The 20,194-nt window shown below is 34.5% G+C and overlaps 1 protein-coding gene across 2 annotated transcripts in view; it reads left to right on the forward strand.

Annotated features, from left to right (window-relative positions):
- The window catches only part of LOC150102617 (serine/threonine-protein kinase VRK1-like), a 254,789-nt gene extending 235,425 nt beyond the window's left edge, over nucleotides 1-19,364 (forward strand). Inside the window, exon 13 of one of the 2 annotated variants that reach the window (XM_090398681.1) lies at nucleotides 18,543-19,364. In XM_090398681.1, coding sequence (XP_090254807.1) covers nucleotides 18,543-18,631 — 89 coding nt within the window. In that variant the 3' untranslated portion in view covers nucleotides 18,632-19,364. Of the gene's footprint in view, nucleotides 1-2,238; nucleotides 2,378-18,542 lie in introns of those variants that run through there. The other variant, XM_090398682.1, reaches the window with a different exon arrangement.
- Nucleotides 19,365-20,194: the final 830 nt, after the last annotated feature.

The raw sequence follows: 20,194 nt of genomic DNA on the forward strand, positions 1-20,194 counted from the left end.
AAGAGAGAGGTATGAGACTGAGCAAAAGTAAGAGTATATGTGTTGCACAGTGGGCAGCGGCCAGGAGACAGATCTGGAGCTGGAAGGAAATGTCATCAGGAAGGTGAAGGACTTTAGATACTTAGGTTCAACAGTGGAAGAAGATGGAGGAGCTGAGAAGGAAGTGGGATGCAGGATTCAAGCGGATTGGAGGGAGATGGCTGGAGTGTTATGCGATAAGAGGGTGTCGATCAATCTGAAAGGCAAAATCTATAGGACAGTAGTGAGGCCAGCTATGACGTATGCTATAGAAACTGTGGCCCTGAGGAAAAATAACATCAGCAGGATGGAAGTAGCAAAGATCAGAATGCTTAGGTGGATGTGCGGTGTGACCAGAAAGGATCGTCTGAGAAATGACTATGTGAGGGGAACAGTGAAAGTTTCGAACTTAGGAGCGAAGATACAGGAGGCAAGGATGAGATGGTTTGGTCATGTGATGAGGAGGGAGGATGAATATGTGGGAAGAAGGGTCATGCAGATGGGTGTGCAAGGAAGGAGGAAGCATGGCCGGCCAAAAAAGAGATGGAGGGAGCTGGTAGAAGAGGACTTGAGGATGAAAAACTTGGATGTGGTAACCTCCACCTCCTCCTGTCTTGGGCTGTCACCACATCCAAGTTTTTCATCCTCAAGTGACCCCACTTAAGTGGGAGAAGCTGCAAAAGAAGAAGAAGTTGTTTTATTAAGATAATTATGTTTTGTTTTGTTTTTTTTCCACCAGAGGTCAGGCTGTGGTCAAAGGTTGAACAAGCAGTTAGACTCATCCCCCCCCCATTATTTTCACCTTCACATAAAGGTCTAAATTTCAAATTTTATTTTAATTTTAATTAAAGTAAGTTCTTAAAACAAGGTAGTGTTTCTTCATAATTATAATAACTGCTTATCACCCTATAAACCTGAAAGAAAGATTGAACATATGTGTTTGTTCCACTTGATGATCAAAAATACAGAAGGTACTTACCATTATTGTTAGCTCTGCTTTTTTTCCCGTTTTTCTTTCCCAAAACATTTCTATATATGTATTATTCATTTCCGACTTTGCTGCCTAGATATCCAACAGAACTAGCCTTTCCTCTTTTTTTTTTCTGTGTCAGCTACTCACTCTGACTTCAAAAGGTCCTTGATTTTTCCCTACTGTAACTTTCTTCAGGATGATTAGCACAAATAAAGATTTTAAAATTTCTCTCTTCCTGTGAAATAATGTTTTCTTCCATCAGAATCTTTTGTATATCAAATCCAACTTGCACAACTCTGAAGTATTGTGTAAGTTGGATTCGAACATAGAGCATTTACAACATGTTTTATTCTTGGTGATATAAGAACTTGTTGTTGACATGATAACATTACATCTATTATCATCATCAAAACATTGTAATCTGTTTTTATTATCTTGAGATGGATAAAAGCATAACTGTTGAAAATGTATACATTTTTATAGTATTTTTGTTCATTCATTCATTCGAATACCAACATGTGATGTTGGCATTGACATAGTTGTGCAAGCAGTTGTTTCATCATTCAGACAACTCATCCCTTCGAGCCTTGATTTCATTTAGTCCTCAATTGCAAGCAACACCTTGCTCTTGATTAGTCTGCATCTGGAACTAACAAAGTAGAAACATATCACAATTTCTGTATTATTTTCAGTCTGTTAATGTGAATTCTACACAATAGGTTGCAAGCATATATGTGTTAGTACTACCTGAGGGTTGGCTAATGATTAGATACTCTGGAAACTAAATATGAAAGTTTTCCAAGCCTTTTGGCTTCCAATAAACAGAACTGTAGCCTTACTGCAATGAAATTCATCTCCAATCTCAAGATATTCACAAACATCCATGCTGCAGTTGGATTTGAACATGACTTGTTGGTTGGAGAGTGGATATGCTATATACTCAGCTAACCAGGGCATTGTGATTAATACAGTGGCATTAAGAGATGAGCCTCTTCATCCCATCCTTGTAAAAATGTTTTCATAGTGTGAGGGTAGGCTGTAAACAGTAATCGATCGTTACCATGGCAACATTTTATTAATAATCCACAATACTCGCATCATATTCCATAAATGGTGATTGATTTATTAATAACAGCTGTATTATCCAGAGTTTTTGACCATATATGTGCTTTAGTGTATTACTTAATATATGTTGTAAATACCATGTCAAGTGCAAAATGTCAATTTCTAGTGACTCATTCTTTCAGGCCTTTGTTTTCGTCTTCCAAGTACAAGCAATGCCTTTGTTCCTAACTGTCTGTTATCTGGAAGTGTATAATGAAATAGAAACACTTCACAATTTCTATTTATTATTTTTATTAAAAATAAAAACATTTAAAAATGTGATGCTGATTTCCTAATTTTGCTGTTTTGTTATGATTTTCTGTGTTAGTGTGTTATTTTTAATTAATACAATATATTGTGAGAAATATATATTTTAAATACTGCATGATATATTTGTCTGGTGTTATTACTACCAAGCAATTAAATTCCACGTTTCTGCATAATGATTGTTCTTCTGCTGCCGCCTCTATGAAATATTTTAATTCCACCTTTGACATATTTTAAAAGCAATAATAACTAGATTCAACCATTAGGCAGTTCAGTTAACATAGAAGAGCATCAAAATAGATGAAAGGACATACTCCACTACACAAGAAAGGAATGATTCATAGTTATTGGAAGCAGAAATTTGGTCTAAGTAAACAGAACTGTAGCCTCACTGCAATGAAATTCATCTCCAATCTCAAGTTATTCCCAAACATCCATGCTGCAGTTGGATTTGAACATGACTTGGTTGGAGAGTGGATATGCTATATCCACTCTAATTAATTTAATTAAAATAATTAATTTTCTAATTTGAAATAGGCAAATAAAACTTAAAAAATTAAATTATTGTAAATGGCAGGAGTAAATGAGAAATTCTCAGGTGCAATGTATAATTTTTTATAATTAAGCAAAATTAATTAGGGATGGATTCCATCACTATACAAAAATATTTCATCCATGTTTATCTCCTTTGTCTCAATAATAGAAGGAATTCCTCTGCTAGTAGTAGGGTGTAACACCACTGTAAAGACATTGAAGCTTCATATTGTGATGTGCCCATCTTAATTTCAGGGGATGCTATCCCATTAACCAATTCTACCATTAATTGTTCCCTAACAAAAAAAAACAGGAACTCATATAACCAGATGATTTCTAGCCATCATAATGTATGTGTAATTTAACCCAATATGATTTGGTCAATTTTGACAGATGAGATGAATCCATCTCATCTGTCAGCCTGGGTCATGATAAGTTTATTCTAATTCCATAACATGACAAATTAGTACATAAATCAGTATAATTAAATAAATAATGAATAATATAGATTTATTACTTAGGTGAGCCCTTATTTAGCATAGAATTCTCACCCTAATGTCTAGAAAAGTGGAAGACTCGAAAGAAAATGCATATGCCACTCATACATGATATAGAGTGACATGCTCTAAAATACATTAGTCCAAACTGTGCAAATTTAAACAAAAGAAAAAGTATCAATTAATTAAATAAAAAAAACAACTATTGACTATGGGAATATGTGTGGAGAACTATTTCCCATAATAGGGGTAATTTCAGACCATCATTTCTGTTCAGATTCAGATGAGGAAGCAAGGTTTCACTACTTTTTTGAAAACTTTTATCTCTTTTTCCAAAGGACTCAATGTTTGAATGAGATGGCATGTCCTGCATGGAAGTGAATGTATTCAAGGTGTTCATTATAACTAACAGCTTCAGATCTACTACCTCAGCCAAAATGTGATAACCTGCACTAGCATGGAATTTGAAAGACTCCAGGGTATGTTAAATGTTGAAGTGCATCTTTTGCTAGCAGAAATCTTGTTAATGGGGCGAAAGAACTCCTGTAGGTCAACTGACCTAAGCAGTTTGGCAATTCTTTCAGAGACATCTTTAACATAAGAAATGGAAACATGATGGACTTCTTTGGAGGTAACAAGGAAACCCTATAGCTATTAATGACTTTGTCCACGTAAGATTTGTTGAAGCCATTAGCAGTTGAGGTGGACCTGATATAATTTATATTTTCAGACAGTAATGCTTCAGTAGAGCACAAAGAATGAGCTCAATGTACTAGTGTTTTAATGGTGCTAGATTTTTGACAAATACGATAATGCAAAAGAACATGAATCTGGTTATGGGTGTTCTTTCTAAAAACAGAGAAGTGAAGACTACCATCTGGTTGAATAAGAAGATGGAGGTCTAGAAAGACAATTCAGTTATCATTTTGTGTCTACTTTACGTGTGAATTGGATTGAATGGTGGACTCTGTTGATCTTTGTGATGAAATTGATATTCTGCAAGAGAACCATGTCAACTAAACTCATGTCAAATCCAAGGTTGTCATGAACACTCCTGTACAGCAAAGAGAGTTTGATTGTTAATGCTACTTTGATTATAAGGCATTATTAAATGCCCAACAATTATGTAATAAAATAAAAAATTTAATGTAAACCACTAATATCTCATAATGGGTATCTCATATCATCATCAGAGTGAAAACACACAAGAACTGAAGAATATGAAGCAAGAAAGAACTGAACGAAGGTTGCAGGAAACAAAATATTTCTGTTTTGCTGCTCTATGGCCAGTCATATGGTATTATTAGGATCCTGTGGGAACTGAGGATGCAGTTGTAGACACAATTGTAAACAGACATAGTCTAAAGGCCAAAGGAGGACTGAGTTCATTATATGATGTAAAAGTGTATATCACAGAACAGGTTTAACAAGGAAATTACTAAATTTCTAATATTAAATTAAGATATTTGCATCTAGAATTGCATATAGAGACTATATGCAAGAAAAATGATTATCCACATATAGAAGTCTATAACATGACAAATGAATCAATCAAGAAATATGTAAAGAATAATATATATAACAAAGTGGGGGGGGGCGCTTTGTGCAAGCATTGAAGCATAAAACAGTAGTTATTGTTTCTCAGAATTTAGAAATTTTAGACCATCATTCTGATTAAGATTGGGGCGATTCTGAAGAGATTCATAACACTCTTTGAAGAGTCTTTCAAATTTGAAAGAATTTTTGTGTTGTCCCATGTGATCCTGTGTCTAGCAGAATCTCCATATTCTGCAAGACAAAGATCTGCATCACAGTTTTATAAATCTAGAAAAGATATATGACAAGGTATCAGGAAAAAAGCTATTCGAAAAACATTGCAGTTGTATGGCGTAAATTGGACATTATGTCAATGTACCTCTCTCCCAAAACTCGGCGATGTTCAATTTCACTTTAAATCTAATTGAGTGACCCTAAAATGTCACTACTAAACTCATCACTCCTGACTTGAATCAATACAGGCTAGAAAACTCAACAGTGGCCTCACTCAGTGACAAGCAAAAACCTCCAACCGAGCAGATCCCTTAATCTCTACTCCCCAGGATCAGTAGAAGCCATAACTAGAAGAGATACCAAGGTTAGCCGTTTTGGCAGGGTAGATTGATTGCACCTATGGTCCTTTATCCTTCTGTTAGATTTGCAACAAAATTTCTGGATTAAGGAATATTTTTGAGCACTTGGCTCACCCAATGGGCTACCAGTGAATTTTTTTTTTCTCTCTTGAAACTTCTTCAGTATGATTTTTTGGATGTTTGTCTTGAGATATTTGTTTTAGTCTACCACAGGCTAGGAATATTATTGAGCATTTGGCTTGCCCGTTTTGGGCTTCTGGCAGTGGATTTTTAAAAACTTACCTGTTCAATATGGTTTGGAGACATTAGTGTTTTGCAGGATCGTGTTGACTGTAGTCTATCGCTTGGTGGATTACTGGGTTTGGTTAGAGTGGATAACAGCATTTGCAAAGGATTTTGCAGTCTTTTTGTATAGGAATATTTTGATCTAAGGAATGGCTTCATGGTGAAGCCATATGTTTCTTACCAACCATGGTGCATTAAATGCTATTCATAAACATTGTATTGGATTGTCTGTAGTTTGCTAATATTTGAATCCACTGTGTGACTCCATGTGGGTGAATCATGCATCAGGGCTGGCCTACATTGTTTATTTGCTCGGAACATATGGCTAACTTTAATAGGGTTTTAGTTTGTGGTTTTGTAGGTCTCTTGTCACTTCCTCAGTGGTGACGAATTATGTAATACCATTTAGTACCATCTTAAAGTTTTTTAGCAAATGTGTGGTATTGGATGTTTTATCATATTAAAAGTTTAGCAAGTGTGACTATCTCTGGCTGTATTCGTACCCTCTTGTTCATGTTCCTGGGTTTCGTAAAATTTATTTTACTGTTTTTGTGAGGGCGGTGGACACTTCTGTTTGGTGAACCTTGGCTCACAGGTTAACAGGAGGAACTCTTTCTTTATATTGATTCATTTCTACTTCCATGGGGTTGCAGTTTCATTTGATGTTGGTTCTTTGTGTCATTTTTTCCTCCTGAATTTGCAGAATAATGTCTTGTTCCTCACCTGTTTCCTGGGTTAAATATGACTCAGATTACGAGTAGAGTTTTGGACTGTGGTCTATTTATGCCTGTAATGGTTGTTGGCCTTCAAAAACTTCTGAATTGTCAAATGCATGCTTGAACTCTAGGCTTTCCCACTGGGGATCACCCATTTAAAGATTGTAAAGCAATCCTAAAATCCAAGTTTAACAGATGGGTAAAAAAAAAGAAAAGAAATAAAAGAAGACAGAGAAGTGGAATAAATCTAGTAACTAGCAGTACTTAACCTCTAGAGAAGCCTTGAACCCAAAGTCACTAAAAGTAAAATGAATAACTTTCAGTGAGTCACCTCAAGCAATTAGCTACCAAGGTAGGATTAACAGAAGTCATATTTCCCATATACGAGAAGTAAAAAGGTATACCACCTTATTATTAAAATTCTCTGGATTAGAGAAAGATGTGAAAGGTTTTTTTTTCAAAGATTGCAAATTAAATTAAGCTTGCCATGAAATTATATTCTTGTTTTATCCTTGATTCCAGTTGCAAGTAAACAAGATTTATACATGAAGTATGTTCATAACTAAGCTACTTGTATATAGAGACTAATAACTTGACATCAATTGCCTGATTAAAGCTTGTATTTTTGATATAGTTAATCCATGTGATCATTTGGGTGGTTAATTCAACCCTAGTATCTCTTCTAGGTGTGGCTCCCACTGATAAGACCTCAATAAAGGTTGAAACTGGTCTAGGTTAGTGACCCTTCCCATAATGCATGGTATTATACACATCCAAAAGGATGTGTGCTTTGCATTTTGGGATGCTAAGGACGCAATTAATAAATAGTTTTAGTGGGGCATGTATGAGACATGTTTAAAAACTTTCATGGCTTACATGTAAAATATATATATATACAGGGTGTTCGGGATAAATTTGACATATTTATAATTAATTATATTTTTCCGTAAGTTACATGTATTAACACACACTTCTCTTCATTTAAAAGTTTGGACCCTTCTTCATTCATATACAAGATGTCAGAAAGGATGGATAGCTGGAACCCACCTGAATCATGGAAGAGAATAACTTGTATCATGATGATTCGTGCCCGCCATCAAAATAAGGATATTACGACTGCTGCCCAATGCTCCCTGAATACAGTAAAAACAATCAGGCATGAACTAGAGACTTGCAATGGTGACTACGAGGATGTAGCAAGAAGAAAGATCCCTAGCAGACGATCTGATTGCGTTCGTACAGCAGAATTCCTCGCAAATCTGCAGGAACAGGTGTTGAAGAACCCTGGCATTGGAATTCGGGCTTTGTTCGTGGAGTTGCTAACTGTAGTCAAGCCCTGGATAACAAGGGTAGCCAATGGTAGGCCGTATGTATGGCAGCAGGATTCGGCCCCTTGCCACACCTCTGGGAAAAGTCAAAAATGGTTGTCTGAAAATTTCTACGACTTCACCAGTCCAAATGTTTGGCCTCCAAACTCCCCAGACCTTAACCCCATGGATTATTTTGTATGGGGCGCAGTTGAAAAAGACACCAATCGCACTTCCAGTAATACAAAAGCCCAGTTAATGGATAAAATTAAAACAGTTTTTGCGGCCCTTCCCAGGGAGACTGTAGCATCAGCTTGTTCGAGGTTCCGAAGCAGAATTGAAGCTGTGATCGATGCTAATGGTGGTTATTTTGAGTAAATCTTGTTGATAGTATTGTAATTAACTCTGCCTGTAATGTTTTTTTGTCAATTCATTAAATTTAATAGATACAAAGAAGACTTTCTTTTTCCTTACGAAACTGTCAAATTTATCCCGAACACCCTGTATGTGTATATATATATATATATATATAGAATTTTATTCAAAACTCCAATATATTTTCCAATGTTATGTGGATATCATCAGGGAGACATGCTGCTAATTATATTCTCAAAACATGAATCACAAGAATGGGTCATAAGAAACATGAAACACAAGCTAGTATGCACATGCTTTGACTCATGATTCATGTTTTGACTATAGTTACCAGTCTGTTTCTCTGATAATGTGCACAAAACATTGGATGAAATATATTGCAGTTTTTGAATAAAATTCTCTATATATATTATACCGGCCTGGTTGGCCAAGTGGTTAGCGTATCCGCTGTCCAGCTAAAAGGCTGCGGGTTCGAATCCTGCCAATGGTGTAGATGATGAAGGTAGTTGTGGTTGGTGGAGACAGAGTTGTAGAGTTGGTGCCCTCTCTCAATGAGTTTTTGGACTCCCTGGAGGTGTTACGTAATATAATAATATATCTTTTTTACATGTGTAAGCCATGAAAGTTTTTAAGGCAACTGATGTGATGTCATCAGTCTCTATGTACAAGTAGCTTAATCATGAAGATACTTAGCATGTGCAAACCTAGTTTGCTTACACTTGGATAAAGGATAAAAAATATAATTTCTTAGCAAGTTTAATTTAATTTGCAACCAAGTGAAACTTTCTACAAATTTTCAAACCAATTTTAACTTCTAAATCTAAGAATTGGGTTAATAATAAAATAATTAAAGACCAGAAAACACACATGTAAGAGGTCTGCTAAAAATTAGATATGTGAACATATGGCATCAATGGAAGAATCAGGAATAAATATGTTAGAAAGGAACTTGACATTGTTAGCATTCAATAATATGTGAGCAGAGTTAATCTAAGGTGGTATGGCTATGTAAACAGAACTGAAGAGGAAAAGCTAGCAAAATAGGTGTTTGATGACAGGAAAAAAATCTTGAGGAAGATCAGGATTTATATGGAATGATTCATTTGGTAATGATCTGGTCAGGATCTTACACCTTGGAAGACCAAGGTGTAAGATCCTGACAGTATTAAAGCACATAAATAAAATGTTCCAGATTACTTAAAGAACCTATCTAGATCACTGTTGGAGAAGGGGAGGGGGGGGGATTTGCCAACTACATAGTTCACTGCACTACACAGCAGTTGATTGCACCTGCTGAAATTGGCATGTGGTTAGTAGAAGAAAATTTTGCCACTTCAGTTTTAATATACATACAGTATTATGTTATTCATTTATCTCAGATTCAGTCTCCATTAGCTTCCCAACAAACAAAATCATAAGAAAATTATGATATTAGTTTTATACTTTTGATGGTGGTTATTTCTTTCATGAGCATTATAGAACACTATCTCAAGGGCATTATACCCTTGTGGATTCTGTCTTCAATGGTATATTTGCTTTGTTTCTTTGCATTGCAAACAAAAGTCATTTCTTTTTGTCCGTAAAAGAAAAATTTGCAGGTTTGATTCTAGTTACCATCTGGGGGGGAAATGTTTTGTTGACTTTTCTGTATCCATCACTTAGACACATTGCTTTGTAATATCACATAACAGACTGCTTTTTACCATCACAACTATTCTAAGTCAAATTAACTCTTGATTTTACAAATTTGTGATGGTTTTGTTTCATAATAATTATTAAACTGTTGCACCTTGAAAGTCACAGAAGGCTGCGTACAAAATTTTCAAAATGTGAAAAACTAAAACTGTTCAAAAACTAATTAGCAAATAATACATGATACTTGCTATATATATACACTATTATCTTCTCTTCTTCTTCTGCAGCTTCTCCCACTTAAGTGGGGTCACTGTTGATGATGAGCCTCCCACACTTCCTCCTTCCTTGCACATCCATCTGCATGACCCTTCTTCCCGCATATTTGTCCTCCCTCCTCATCACATGACCAAACCATCTCAACTTTGCCTCCTGTAAACCTGAGAGCAACCTTTGATTCTTAATTTTTTCATATGGTGTATTGGGTGGAGGCAGAATAAACAAGGGCTCTTTTACCTTTATTGTGGTTCACTGCAATACTTGTGGTTTGGTCTCTGCGTACTCTGAGTTTTATCCCAGCAATGTAATACAGTACTTGAAATAAGACAATTCTCCCACCATTTCATTTGTACATCTCTGGAATTTCTTTAAACTAGGGAACTGACAGTTAAAATAACTTTCTCTTATTTAGTCATTGCTATAAATCACTAACTCTGATAATAATTCAGTGAAAAGATATGTTTTACAAGCAATGTAATACAGTACTTGAAATAAGACAATTCTCCCACCATTTCATTTGTACATCTCTGGAATTTCTTTAAACTAGGGAACTGACAGTTAAAATAACTTTCTCTTATTTAGTCATTGCTATAAATCACTAACTCTGATAATAATTCAGTGAAAAGATATGTTTAACTGTTAATGTTGCACAAATGATTAATTTACTGAATTGACATTTGCAAGTTTCCAAAGCAGCAAAATGTATTTTAAATAACCAGAATAAACAAGAACTTTAAGAGTAGTGTATTTGCAACCCCCCCCCCCCCCGCAACACACACACACATTAACATTTTGCTATTAAGCACGCAGAACAAATGAGATCACTTTGAGTCGATCATTGGTATGGTTTCAACAGTTAAGGTGATAGTAGGTGTAATAATCAATATTTAAATAAACAGAAAGGAATAGAATATATCTCCTTTAGAATATGCATGTTATTAGAAGACAGAAATATCCCATTTTTCTCACTACTGCTTGCATGATTAAAATGTAACTTATAAGTATTACAGAATTATATTTTAAAAGAGGAAAAAAATTAACTACCTTTATTAATAAATATACTAATGTGAAAATGAATTATTGGCTCTAGGTTGTACTGAAATCTATAAACTGATGATTATGTCTAGTCCTGCGAAACTTAGATTTGTATATTTGCTTTGAGAGATTTGATGCAAATTTTTAAAATCAGTTTTTCTGTATTCTTTCTGCAAGAATTCAATGCAGCAGCAACCAAAGCTATTCATTCTTCTAAAATGCCTTCATATTGATAAATTATGGAGACTACAATGGTATTAAGAATAATTACTTTGATTTCCTGATGTTATAACCTTCATATTAAGGTCATCATCTGAAGTAACACACACACAAGCTACATTACATTTCAAACAGTATGCCAAAGTGACAATGATATTATCAACCGTATTTCTATTGGCCTTGCCTCTAATGGGGGGGGGCTGCATCAATGCTATATCCTATTTATAACATGGTCAGAGAACAAACTCATATTAATACTTTTAATACAGCAATAGTGGTCACCTAATCAGTAATTTAATGTAAGTGTTTGTTATATTAAAGCTATGATCCTGGATTACTACTTAAGTTACAATTTATAATGAACTCTTAGGACAAAAGGTTATGTGGGTAGAATATGTGCCATTCATGTTCTAGAGTTTTTTAGACCACCATTATTAATGTAGGGTGGTTGATTAGAATTAGAATAAATATTAAGGTCATAAAATGTTTTGGCAGTTCTCCTTTGTTATAAATTAAATTTATTATTTTGGTTATTTCTTCAGTTCCTTTCTTCTGAAGTTGTTTCAGAAATTCTGCAGGTATTTCATCTATTCCTTCTGCCTTTCCACATTTTAGTTCTTTAATGGCCATTTCTACTTCTGTCTTCAAAATCTCTGGGCCTAGATCATCTTCATTTACCTTCTTTATATCTTCTAATGGCAGCTGTTTTCCTTGTCATATGGAAGGAATACATTGAAGATCTATACGAGATCTTCAATGTATTCCTTCCATTTCATTAGGATTTTATCTTCTTCAGTTATGATTTCTCCATTCTTATTTTCTATGCCTCAAGCTCGAATTCCATTTCTCTTGTGATTCATGCTTCTTGCTTTTTCATATAAAAGATCATAACTTCCCACTCTCTCATAATTTTCCATTTCTTCACATTGTTTTTTAAGCCAATCTTCTCTACTTCTTTCTGCTTCCCTTCTCAATTTGTCATTCCAGGTTCTATATTGTATTTTCCCTTCTGGGGTGTCTTTATTTTTCCATTTTCTTCGTTCTTCCATTAGAGAAATCATCTCATTAGTTATCCAAGTTTTTTTTTTATTCTTTTAGCTCTTATATATCCAATTTCTTCTTCTGCAGTCTTCTTTATTTTCTCTTTAACTTGTTCCCATTTCTTTTCTGGATCTTCAGTTTTGACAAAACTTGTTTCTGCTAATTCTTTCTCCTATCTATTTCCAAATTCCATGGTATTTTTTAACTTCTCTAAGTTCCAGTTTTTCCTTTTCATACTTCTTTTATTTTCTTTAGTTTCACATTTATTTCTATGAATAGTGGGTTGTGGTCAGAGTAAATATCGGCTTCAGGATATTTATACCTATACCAAAGAAAAGTAATGCAGTGAACTGCAAGGATTTTAGAACAATAAGCCTCATTTCCCATACATCAAAAATACTTATGAGAATCTTAACACGAAGAATTGCATCTAAAGTGGAAAAATTTCTTGGAGAAGTTCAGTTTGGTTTCAGGAAGGATAGGGAAACAAGAGATGCGATTAGACTGTTAAGATTAGTAAGTGAAAGAAGTCTGGAAGTGAATAAAGACATTAATATCTGTTATATAGATTTTGAAAAAGCTTTTGACTTTGTAAAATGGGATAAGATGATGGAAGTAGTGGAAAAGATTGGTATAGATTGGAAAGACAGAAGGCTAATTATTTCACTACATATAGGACAAACTGCCATGTGAAAGACATATATGGTACAACAGAACCAGGTATCATTGGACGAGGAGTAAGGCAAGGCTGTTCTCTGTCACCAATCTTGTTTAACATGTATTCTGAAGCAATGTTAAGAGAAGCACTGGAGAATTCGGAAGAAGGAATAAAGATTGTGGAGGTAGACAGATATTTGCAATAAGATATGCAGATGACAAGGCATTACTATGAAATACTGAAACAGGGCTACATCTGTTGAACAGATTATGTACTAGTAATGAAAATAGCAAGGAAAGAGGCAAATATGGATATCAGAATAAATGGGGAAAATTGAATCAAGTGAAGACATTTAAATATCTAGGAAGTGTGATTAGCAGTGATGGAAGATGTAAAAGTGACATAAAAGCAAGAATTGCAATTTGATGAGATGCCGTTAATAGAAAATGGAATTTATTCAGAAGTAAAATGAATAGAAACCTAAAGAAAAGACTAGCAAAATGTTATGTGTGGAGTGTTGCCCTCTACAGCTGAAACTTGGACATTGAAGAAAGAAGAAAGTAAGATTTTGGAAAGCTTTGAGATGTGGATTTGGAGAAGGATGGAGAAAATCAAATGGACAGATAAAATAACTAATGAAGAGGTCTTACAAAGAGTAGAAGAAGAAAATAAGGAGGATGAAAAGAAGCAAGGGAAACTGGATCGGACATATTCTGAGAGGGAATGAAATCATCAGAGATGCCATCGAAGAAAAAATAGACGGAAAAAGACCCAGAGGAAGAGTAAGGAAAACAATGCTAGATGACATGCTGAATGGAGACAGGTACACAACCTTGAAAGAGAAGGCTCAGAACAGAAGAGAGTGGAAGGAAAGTTTCTGCTACTAAAAGAATAACCTGTTCAATTGCAGAATACTCAAGAAGAAGAGAAGAAGATTAGAATTTCACAGGCCTCTTTGATTTGTGCTCATACCATGCTTAGTGCAATGTTATGAACATGTGCCTTACTAATCTATTCTATGTATTCAGGGCATGATCAGAAAAGTCAGGTAGTTATTAATGATTTTTGATAGGAATTGTGCATCCAGTTTCACCTATATAAGGAAAATTACAGGTGCACTGAATATGGTATAATCCAGGGTGGGTCTGGGGAAGAGGTAGATCCTTGGAGGAATTGAATAAGTTCTTTAATTTTGCAGGAGGTTTAAAGGTGATATTAAGGTTGTATTTCTGTAATATTCTGTTTATATGATGTCCCTTTAAATACAGAATGGCTACAGTTTTATTCTAATCTAGTTTATTTTTATTATTAGGTGGAGTCTTGTGAAGAATTTTGTTGTAGTCAATTTTTAATGAAGGTATTGCTGATAACTTTTAATTCATGCACAAGTACTTACTCATTGGAGCAAGTCTTTAAAGCCATGTTTTTTAGTGTATTAATTGCAACTTGTTTATTGTGTGTATATATATATATATATATATATTGGCCAGTATGTGTAGGCGTACAGTAAACAGTGAAAGAAAGACTGCTGGAAGGATAATGTGCAGCAAATGTATCTAGAAATTGTAGTGTGTTTTGACTTTAAATTTCAGTTGTGAATTGTATTGCATTTGTGTTCTTTGTTTAGGTTACTGAGGAATGTGTCTAATAAAAGTTAGTGATGGGGGGGGGGGGTAGCAGCAAGCAAGCAAGCCCTTGGCTGTATTCACTCCAGATGATGATGACCTTAATATGAAAGTCGAAATTTCATGAAATTAAAGTAATTATTCTTAACACAATAGTCTTCATAATTTATCGATATGAATTCTGATCACTATGTAAAATTAAAGGAAAGGATTCTCATAATTCATGGAGATTTAATGCACAAGCAGTGCAATCACTACGGTAAGCTAAAGATTTTTTTTGATTTTTTTTTTTTAATGTGTCATGAGAACAACATTTACTAGAACTTGACAGCTAGAGATGAGTCAGCCAGTGTCATACAGAGGGAGTAGAAATTTTCCTCTGGACATCATGCTTGTAGCATTGGATGAGCTCAAGACAGGAATTAAGATAGCTGGTAGATTGATCAGTAATGAGGTATTCTGATGATACAGTACTCTTCTGTATTGACAAGGAAGAACTAGTACAAATTATTGACAAAGTTAACGAGATTAGTAAGAATAGAGAATTTCAGCTTGATCCTAGCAAGTCAAAAGAAATACAGAGGGGAAACTCCTGAGAACCAAGTGTATCGTAATGAAGGAAGAATTGAAGTCAGCAAGTACCTGGGATCCATTATTAATGTGAAGAATTGCTGTTCAGAAGAAGGTTAAGAACGGCTAAAACAACAGAGACTTGTATAAAATCTGGAAGGATGGCTTTACCTTCACAGGAAAAAAGTTGAGGATTTTGGATGCAACTCTTTTTCCAACAGTGAGTTATGGATTTGAGACTTGGAACCTAAAGAAGTCTGATAGGAAAGGGATAGCTGCTTTTGAGATGTGGTGCTACAGAAGGCTGTTGAGGATATCATATACTGAAAGGTAGAGAAATGGATGGGTGCCAGAAAGGATTGGTAGAGTTTTAAGGCTCCTTAAGGATATGACAGAAGAAAGTTGAAATACTTTGGACACATTGAAAGGATGGTAGGAGGACTTCTCAGAACAGTAATAGAAGGTAAAGTTCCTGGATAAAGAGGAAGGGATAGACCATCAATGAGGTGGATGGGTGGTGTGTTTAGAGTGACTGATTTTCAGATAGTTGAAGTCCCCAGAAAAGCATACAACATGATCACATGGTGTGGCATATCATGGAGCTTCTGAGTGACAATACAGCATCTGTTGATATCAAGTGAACAGATGGATGGTTTGTTTTTTAAATCTGCTTTGGTAAAGCATAGTAGTTTTTTTTTCCATTTCATTCTGTGCAATGTGTCTAAGGCATAGCCAGCCAGAACTGACTGACCATGGTGTCAAAATTGTACAAGTGAGAAAGGAACACTCACCAAGTTTGTTTAAATAAAATTCCAGATGAAACTTGTAGAGTCTCTGGAATGTTTCAACAACTCAAACCTTGCATATTTCCACATTTTGATTTTTTACTGCTGTTTGAAACTAGAGAGGTCCTGTGTGGACATCTTCAAGCCAGATGTTAGCAGATCTCCCAGTTTGTCCATAATGTAATAAATTGCTGGAAGGGATGTTGTACATACCTGGAACAGAAAGTGGGGGGGGGTACCTTAGAGTGGATAAAGGAAGCCTACATTACATGAAATCTTGAAAGCATTGCAAAGATTATATTTCTTGAAAATTCTGGCTATTTTATCTGAGCTCCCCCTGAATATAGGGAATAGTAAGTAGCATTACATATCTGTGTGTTGAGAGGGATGTGAGGAACAATTACAGGTATCCCTTGATTAACGCGATTAATTAATCCCTCTATGTTACCACATATGTTAAAATCGTGTTAATCAAATATAATAATGGTAAAAATTACAATTCATCCATGATCGATTACTGTATTAATGATTAGTTTTATATGGTACTCTTTTAGGAAAGATAAAAAATGAATGCAAAGTAAATGCTTGTATCTACATTAGTTACTGCAATTGTTTACCAAAAAAAAAGTTATCAAGAGTCGTTTGAACGGTTTTAGTTTTTTCTTATCAGCATAAATTTTATGATAACAAGCAAAATGACTCTCTAGACCTTGGCAAAAATAAGCATTCTTCAATTAACATCTGGATCCATATCCATTACTTGCTGCTTAAGCGATTCTGAACTGCCAAACATTCCATCCAGTTCTTTGACTGTTATCTCCTTTGAAACCTCATCTTCACATTCCATTTGTTCGTTATCTTCATATGCGCGTTGTTCAATTTTAAGAAGATAGTTGTCACTGAAATCTTTTCAGTTTGAATCCAATAATTCTTTAACATCTTCTGCATCAACAATATCAAAACCAAAGTCTTCACCAACAATTGCAATGATTTCTTCAAACCACATTGTTCACAGGATTTTGAAAACTACCTAAATCATTAGCACATTCTGGCAAAAGGTTTTTCCAAACAGCTCTCATGCAGCTAGAAGACACTTGCTCCCACGAGTCATGAATGTTTATCAATTGCGTGTTTAATGTTAACATTTTTCCAAAATTCTTGGAGTGTAATCGCATTTTCTCCCATTGTTGTTTCTATCCTTCGGAATGTCTTTTTAAGAAAATAGGCTTTGAGCCTTACAATGACACCCATGTCCATGGGTTGTAGTAATAATGTCGTATTTGGTAGAAAAAAAAAATAAAACTTTCACATTCTCACACAGATCATTACGAGAATTTGGATGGAATTCTTTGTTGAATGAAAAAATTTACGAAGAACATGATTTGTAAATACAGCAGAACAATTGAGCTTGTAATCCGCCCAATCTTAACTCTTAATGGGAGAAATTACGTTATCATCCTCGCAACTTTTTTTTCCCTCCCTCTCAGCCAGGAAACACTCCGCGAGCCTTGCATGTTTTTGTGTGATGAATTTAAAGGCACGTTAATTAAAACTCTTGCTGCGTATATAAAGGGATGTCGCAATTAATTTTGCTGCATTAATCAAATCCTGTGTTAAGCAAGGGATACCTGTATTTTTTTTATTTTTTTTTTATTTATTATTATTGTAACCATTGGATAAGAGAGTGCAGCAAATAAAGGCAAGTTCATCTGTGAAGGAAACCTGGTTGGAGATTCTGTTAACAAATATTTTTATAATATCATATTGTAGCTGGGGGGGGGGGGTGATGAGAAAGTGTATATACACATCTATTAGTGTGTGAGGTGTTCTGTTAACTGAGTAAGAAAGATTGCCATTGGGAAGATGTGTGATTAGTGTCTAAAAAAGACAGGCTATTGTTTATTATTTCTGTGGTGAACTGAATTCTGAAGCCTGTCAAGGAAGGAGGAGAGAAGGGTCTAACATGTCTTAGTCATATGACTAAATGTTGAGCAACATTGATGCTAGTTGGTGTTCTCCAGATACCTTAGCTGCATAGAAGGTTAGAGAACAGTAGTATCAAGAGTGTTTTACAAAATATTCCATATAGAAAATGGCTAGGGAGACAATGGATGAGGAAGCTATGTATGGTGTTTTTCCACATGAGGTAATTGATATGGATACTAGAATTTAAGAGATCTGATGTTTGGTTGGGGGGGGGGGAATATTATTGTGTATTAACCCTAAACTGCATAGGTTTGAATGCATTTTTATGGAAAAACAAGAATTTCCTTATGGAAAGATCACATATTGCATGTGACATAAATACCATTTGAAGAACTCATTTTTTTTTTATATATAATTATTTAGAAAAATATTAAGTAGGCCACATATCACCATCATCATTATGAACTGAATCACAAAGATAACTTAATTTTGGATCAGCATGACATTACAGTATCTAATAACGTATGTAGTTAGTTATCAAAGTATATTTTTGAAACTCTTTTACAGAGACAAGTGTCAGAACAAGAAGACATCTAGCATCTGTATCAACAAATACATCACAAACTATTGGGAATTCGTGTGGCCCAGAACTTTAAATCATTCCGCAAATGGATTTTTATGAAATATATTGAATCATTAATGTTCTTTCTGTTTCTATGTGATGTACCACTGGTTATGTTTCAGCATTACTGGTGTATAATGATATTGATACTGTCCCAGAGTCGCAAAAAAATAAATAAATGAAAGGACCGAGTAATAATTTGGTATGTTAAAATGAATTTTTTTTTTTTTATCTTTTTTTATCATCTTGTGACTGATGAACAGTAGTGCTTATGGTTTGCAAGCTTCAGTGTACATCAGAAGTTTTCTATCATTTCCTTTTGCTCTTTCATTATTTCACTTACATGTAATTTATGCTGCACAAGTAGGACTCAAGCACATTATGGGAGCCATCATTTCAAGGAGTGTAAAGTCATCTTTTTTTCCTTTTTTTTTTTTTTTTTTTTTTTTTATCATAAATACTGTGATTTTATTAGGAAAATAATTGTAACATGACTTTGTAAACAAACTGTGTTAAGTTGCTGGAATGTTTTGTGTTAAATGATAATATTTTTGCATAAACTCCTATTTAAAAATACCTCTGTGAGAATTATGTTTTTAAAAAAAAATGGGAATCTGTATGATTAGCATCTAGAATTTACTTTTTGTTTAATTAAACAGCAGTGTTAAGCACTCCTTTATGTAAATATTTCACTCTAAAGTGTGCATTTTTTGTGTGTATGCGTGCGCGTGTGTTTGTTTGCCTTTGTTGTCTTTTTAACTAAGAATATCCCATCTGTTGAAAATAAAAAAAAAATAATAATAATAAATAAGTTGTGTGAAATTTTCTGGTAGTATGTATGTGCCTTAAAACTTTAACAGTTTGTGGATACTTCAAAATGAATTGCTTAACACACTTTAAATGGTGATCATCAGATGGATGGATGTTGAGCAAAAAAACTACTACTCATCCATCATTCATTCATATTCCAGTTATAAATACATGAACTAGCTTCTTTTTAATTCTATCTATAACATGTAGAATTGAAATATGTACATAAATTAGCCCACCACATATTCACTGTTTTTCAGCTCATTCAACTAATGGGTGAATAAGAATGCTAGTGAGTTTTATTCAGACTGAAAATTCTAAAGCAGCAATTTAAAATTAGTCAGCAAAACTTCAGCCATCATGGTCTGTGTTCTGACTGTTCAATTTATTGTGAACCCTTTCCACTCAGTGCTGTTTAGAGTAGACCATCATTTCTTTCAGTATCTTCCATTCACAATATTCTACTTAAATCCTCTTCTGTTGATATTCTCTCCTTCCTTGATTTCTTGGTTTCCTTCAGTCACATATATCTTTTATTTTTAATTCCCTAAATTCTTCTTCACATTTGATTTTTCTCCATCCTTTTAAAGTGATCACTCCATTGCAGAATTATTCTCTGTACTTTTCCTTCCTGGCAAACAATATCAAGTACAGTGATGTGGACAAATATCAGAATGGGGAACTGGACAGTAAGACTTATTTGTGTCTATGATCCCACAGAAGGCTGTACTAAGGTAGAAGTGGAGGAATTTTTAGAGGCTTTAGAGAAAGCAACTGACACAATGAA

Source organism: Typopeltis vanoorti, chromosome 10, assembly GCF_054136105.1.
Source record: "Typopeltis vanoorti isolate ZY-2024b chromosome 10, IOZ_Tvanoo_1.0, whole genome shotgun sequence".
NCBI lineage: Eukaryota > Metazoa > Arthropoda > Arachnida > Uropygi > Thelyphonidae > Typopeltis > Typopeltis vanoorti.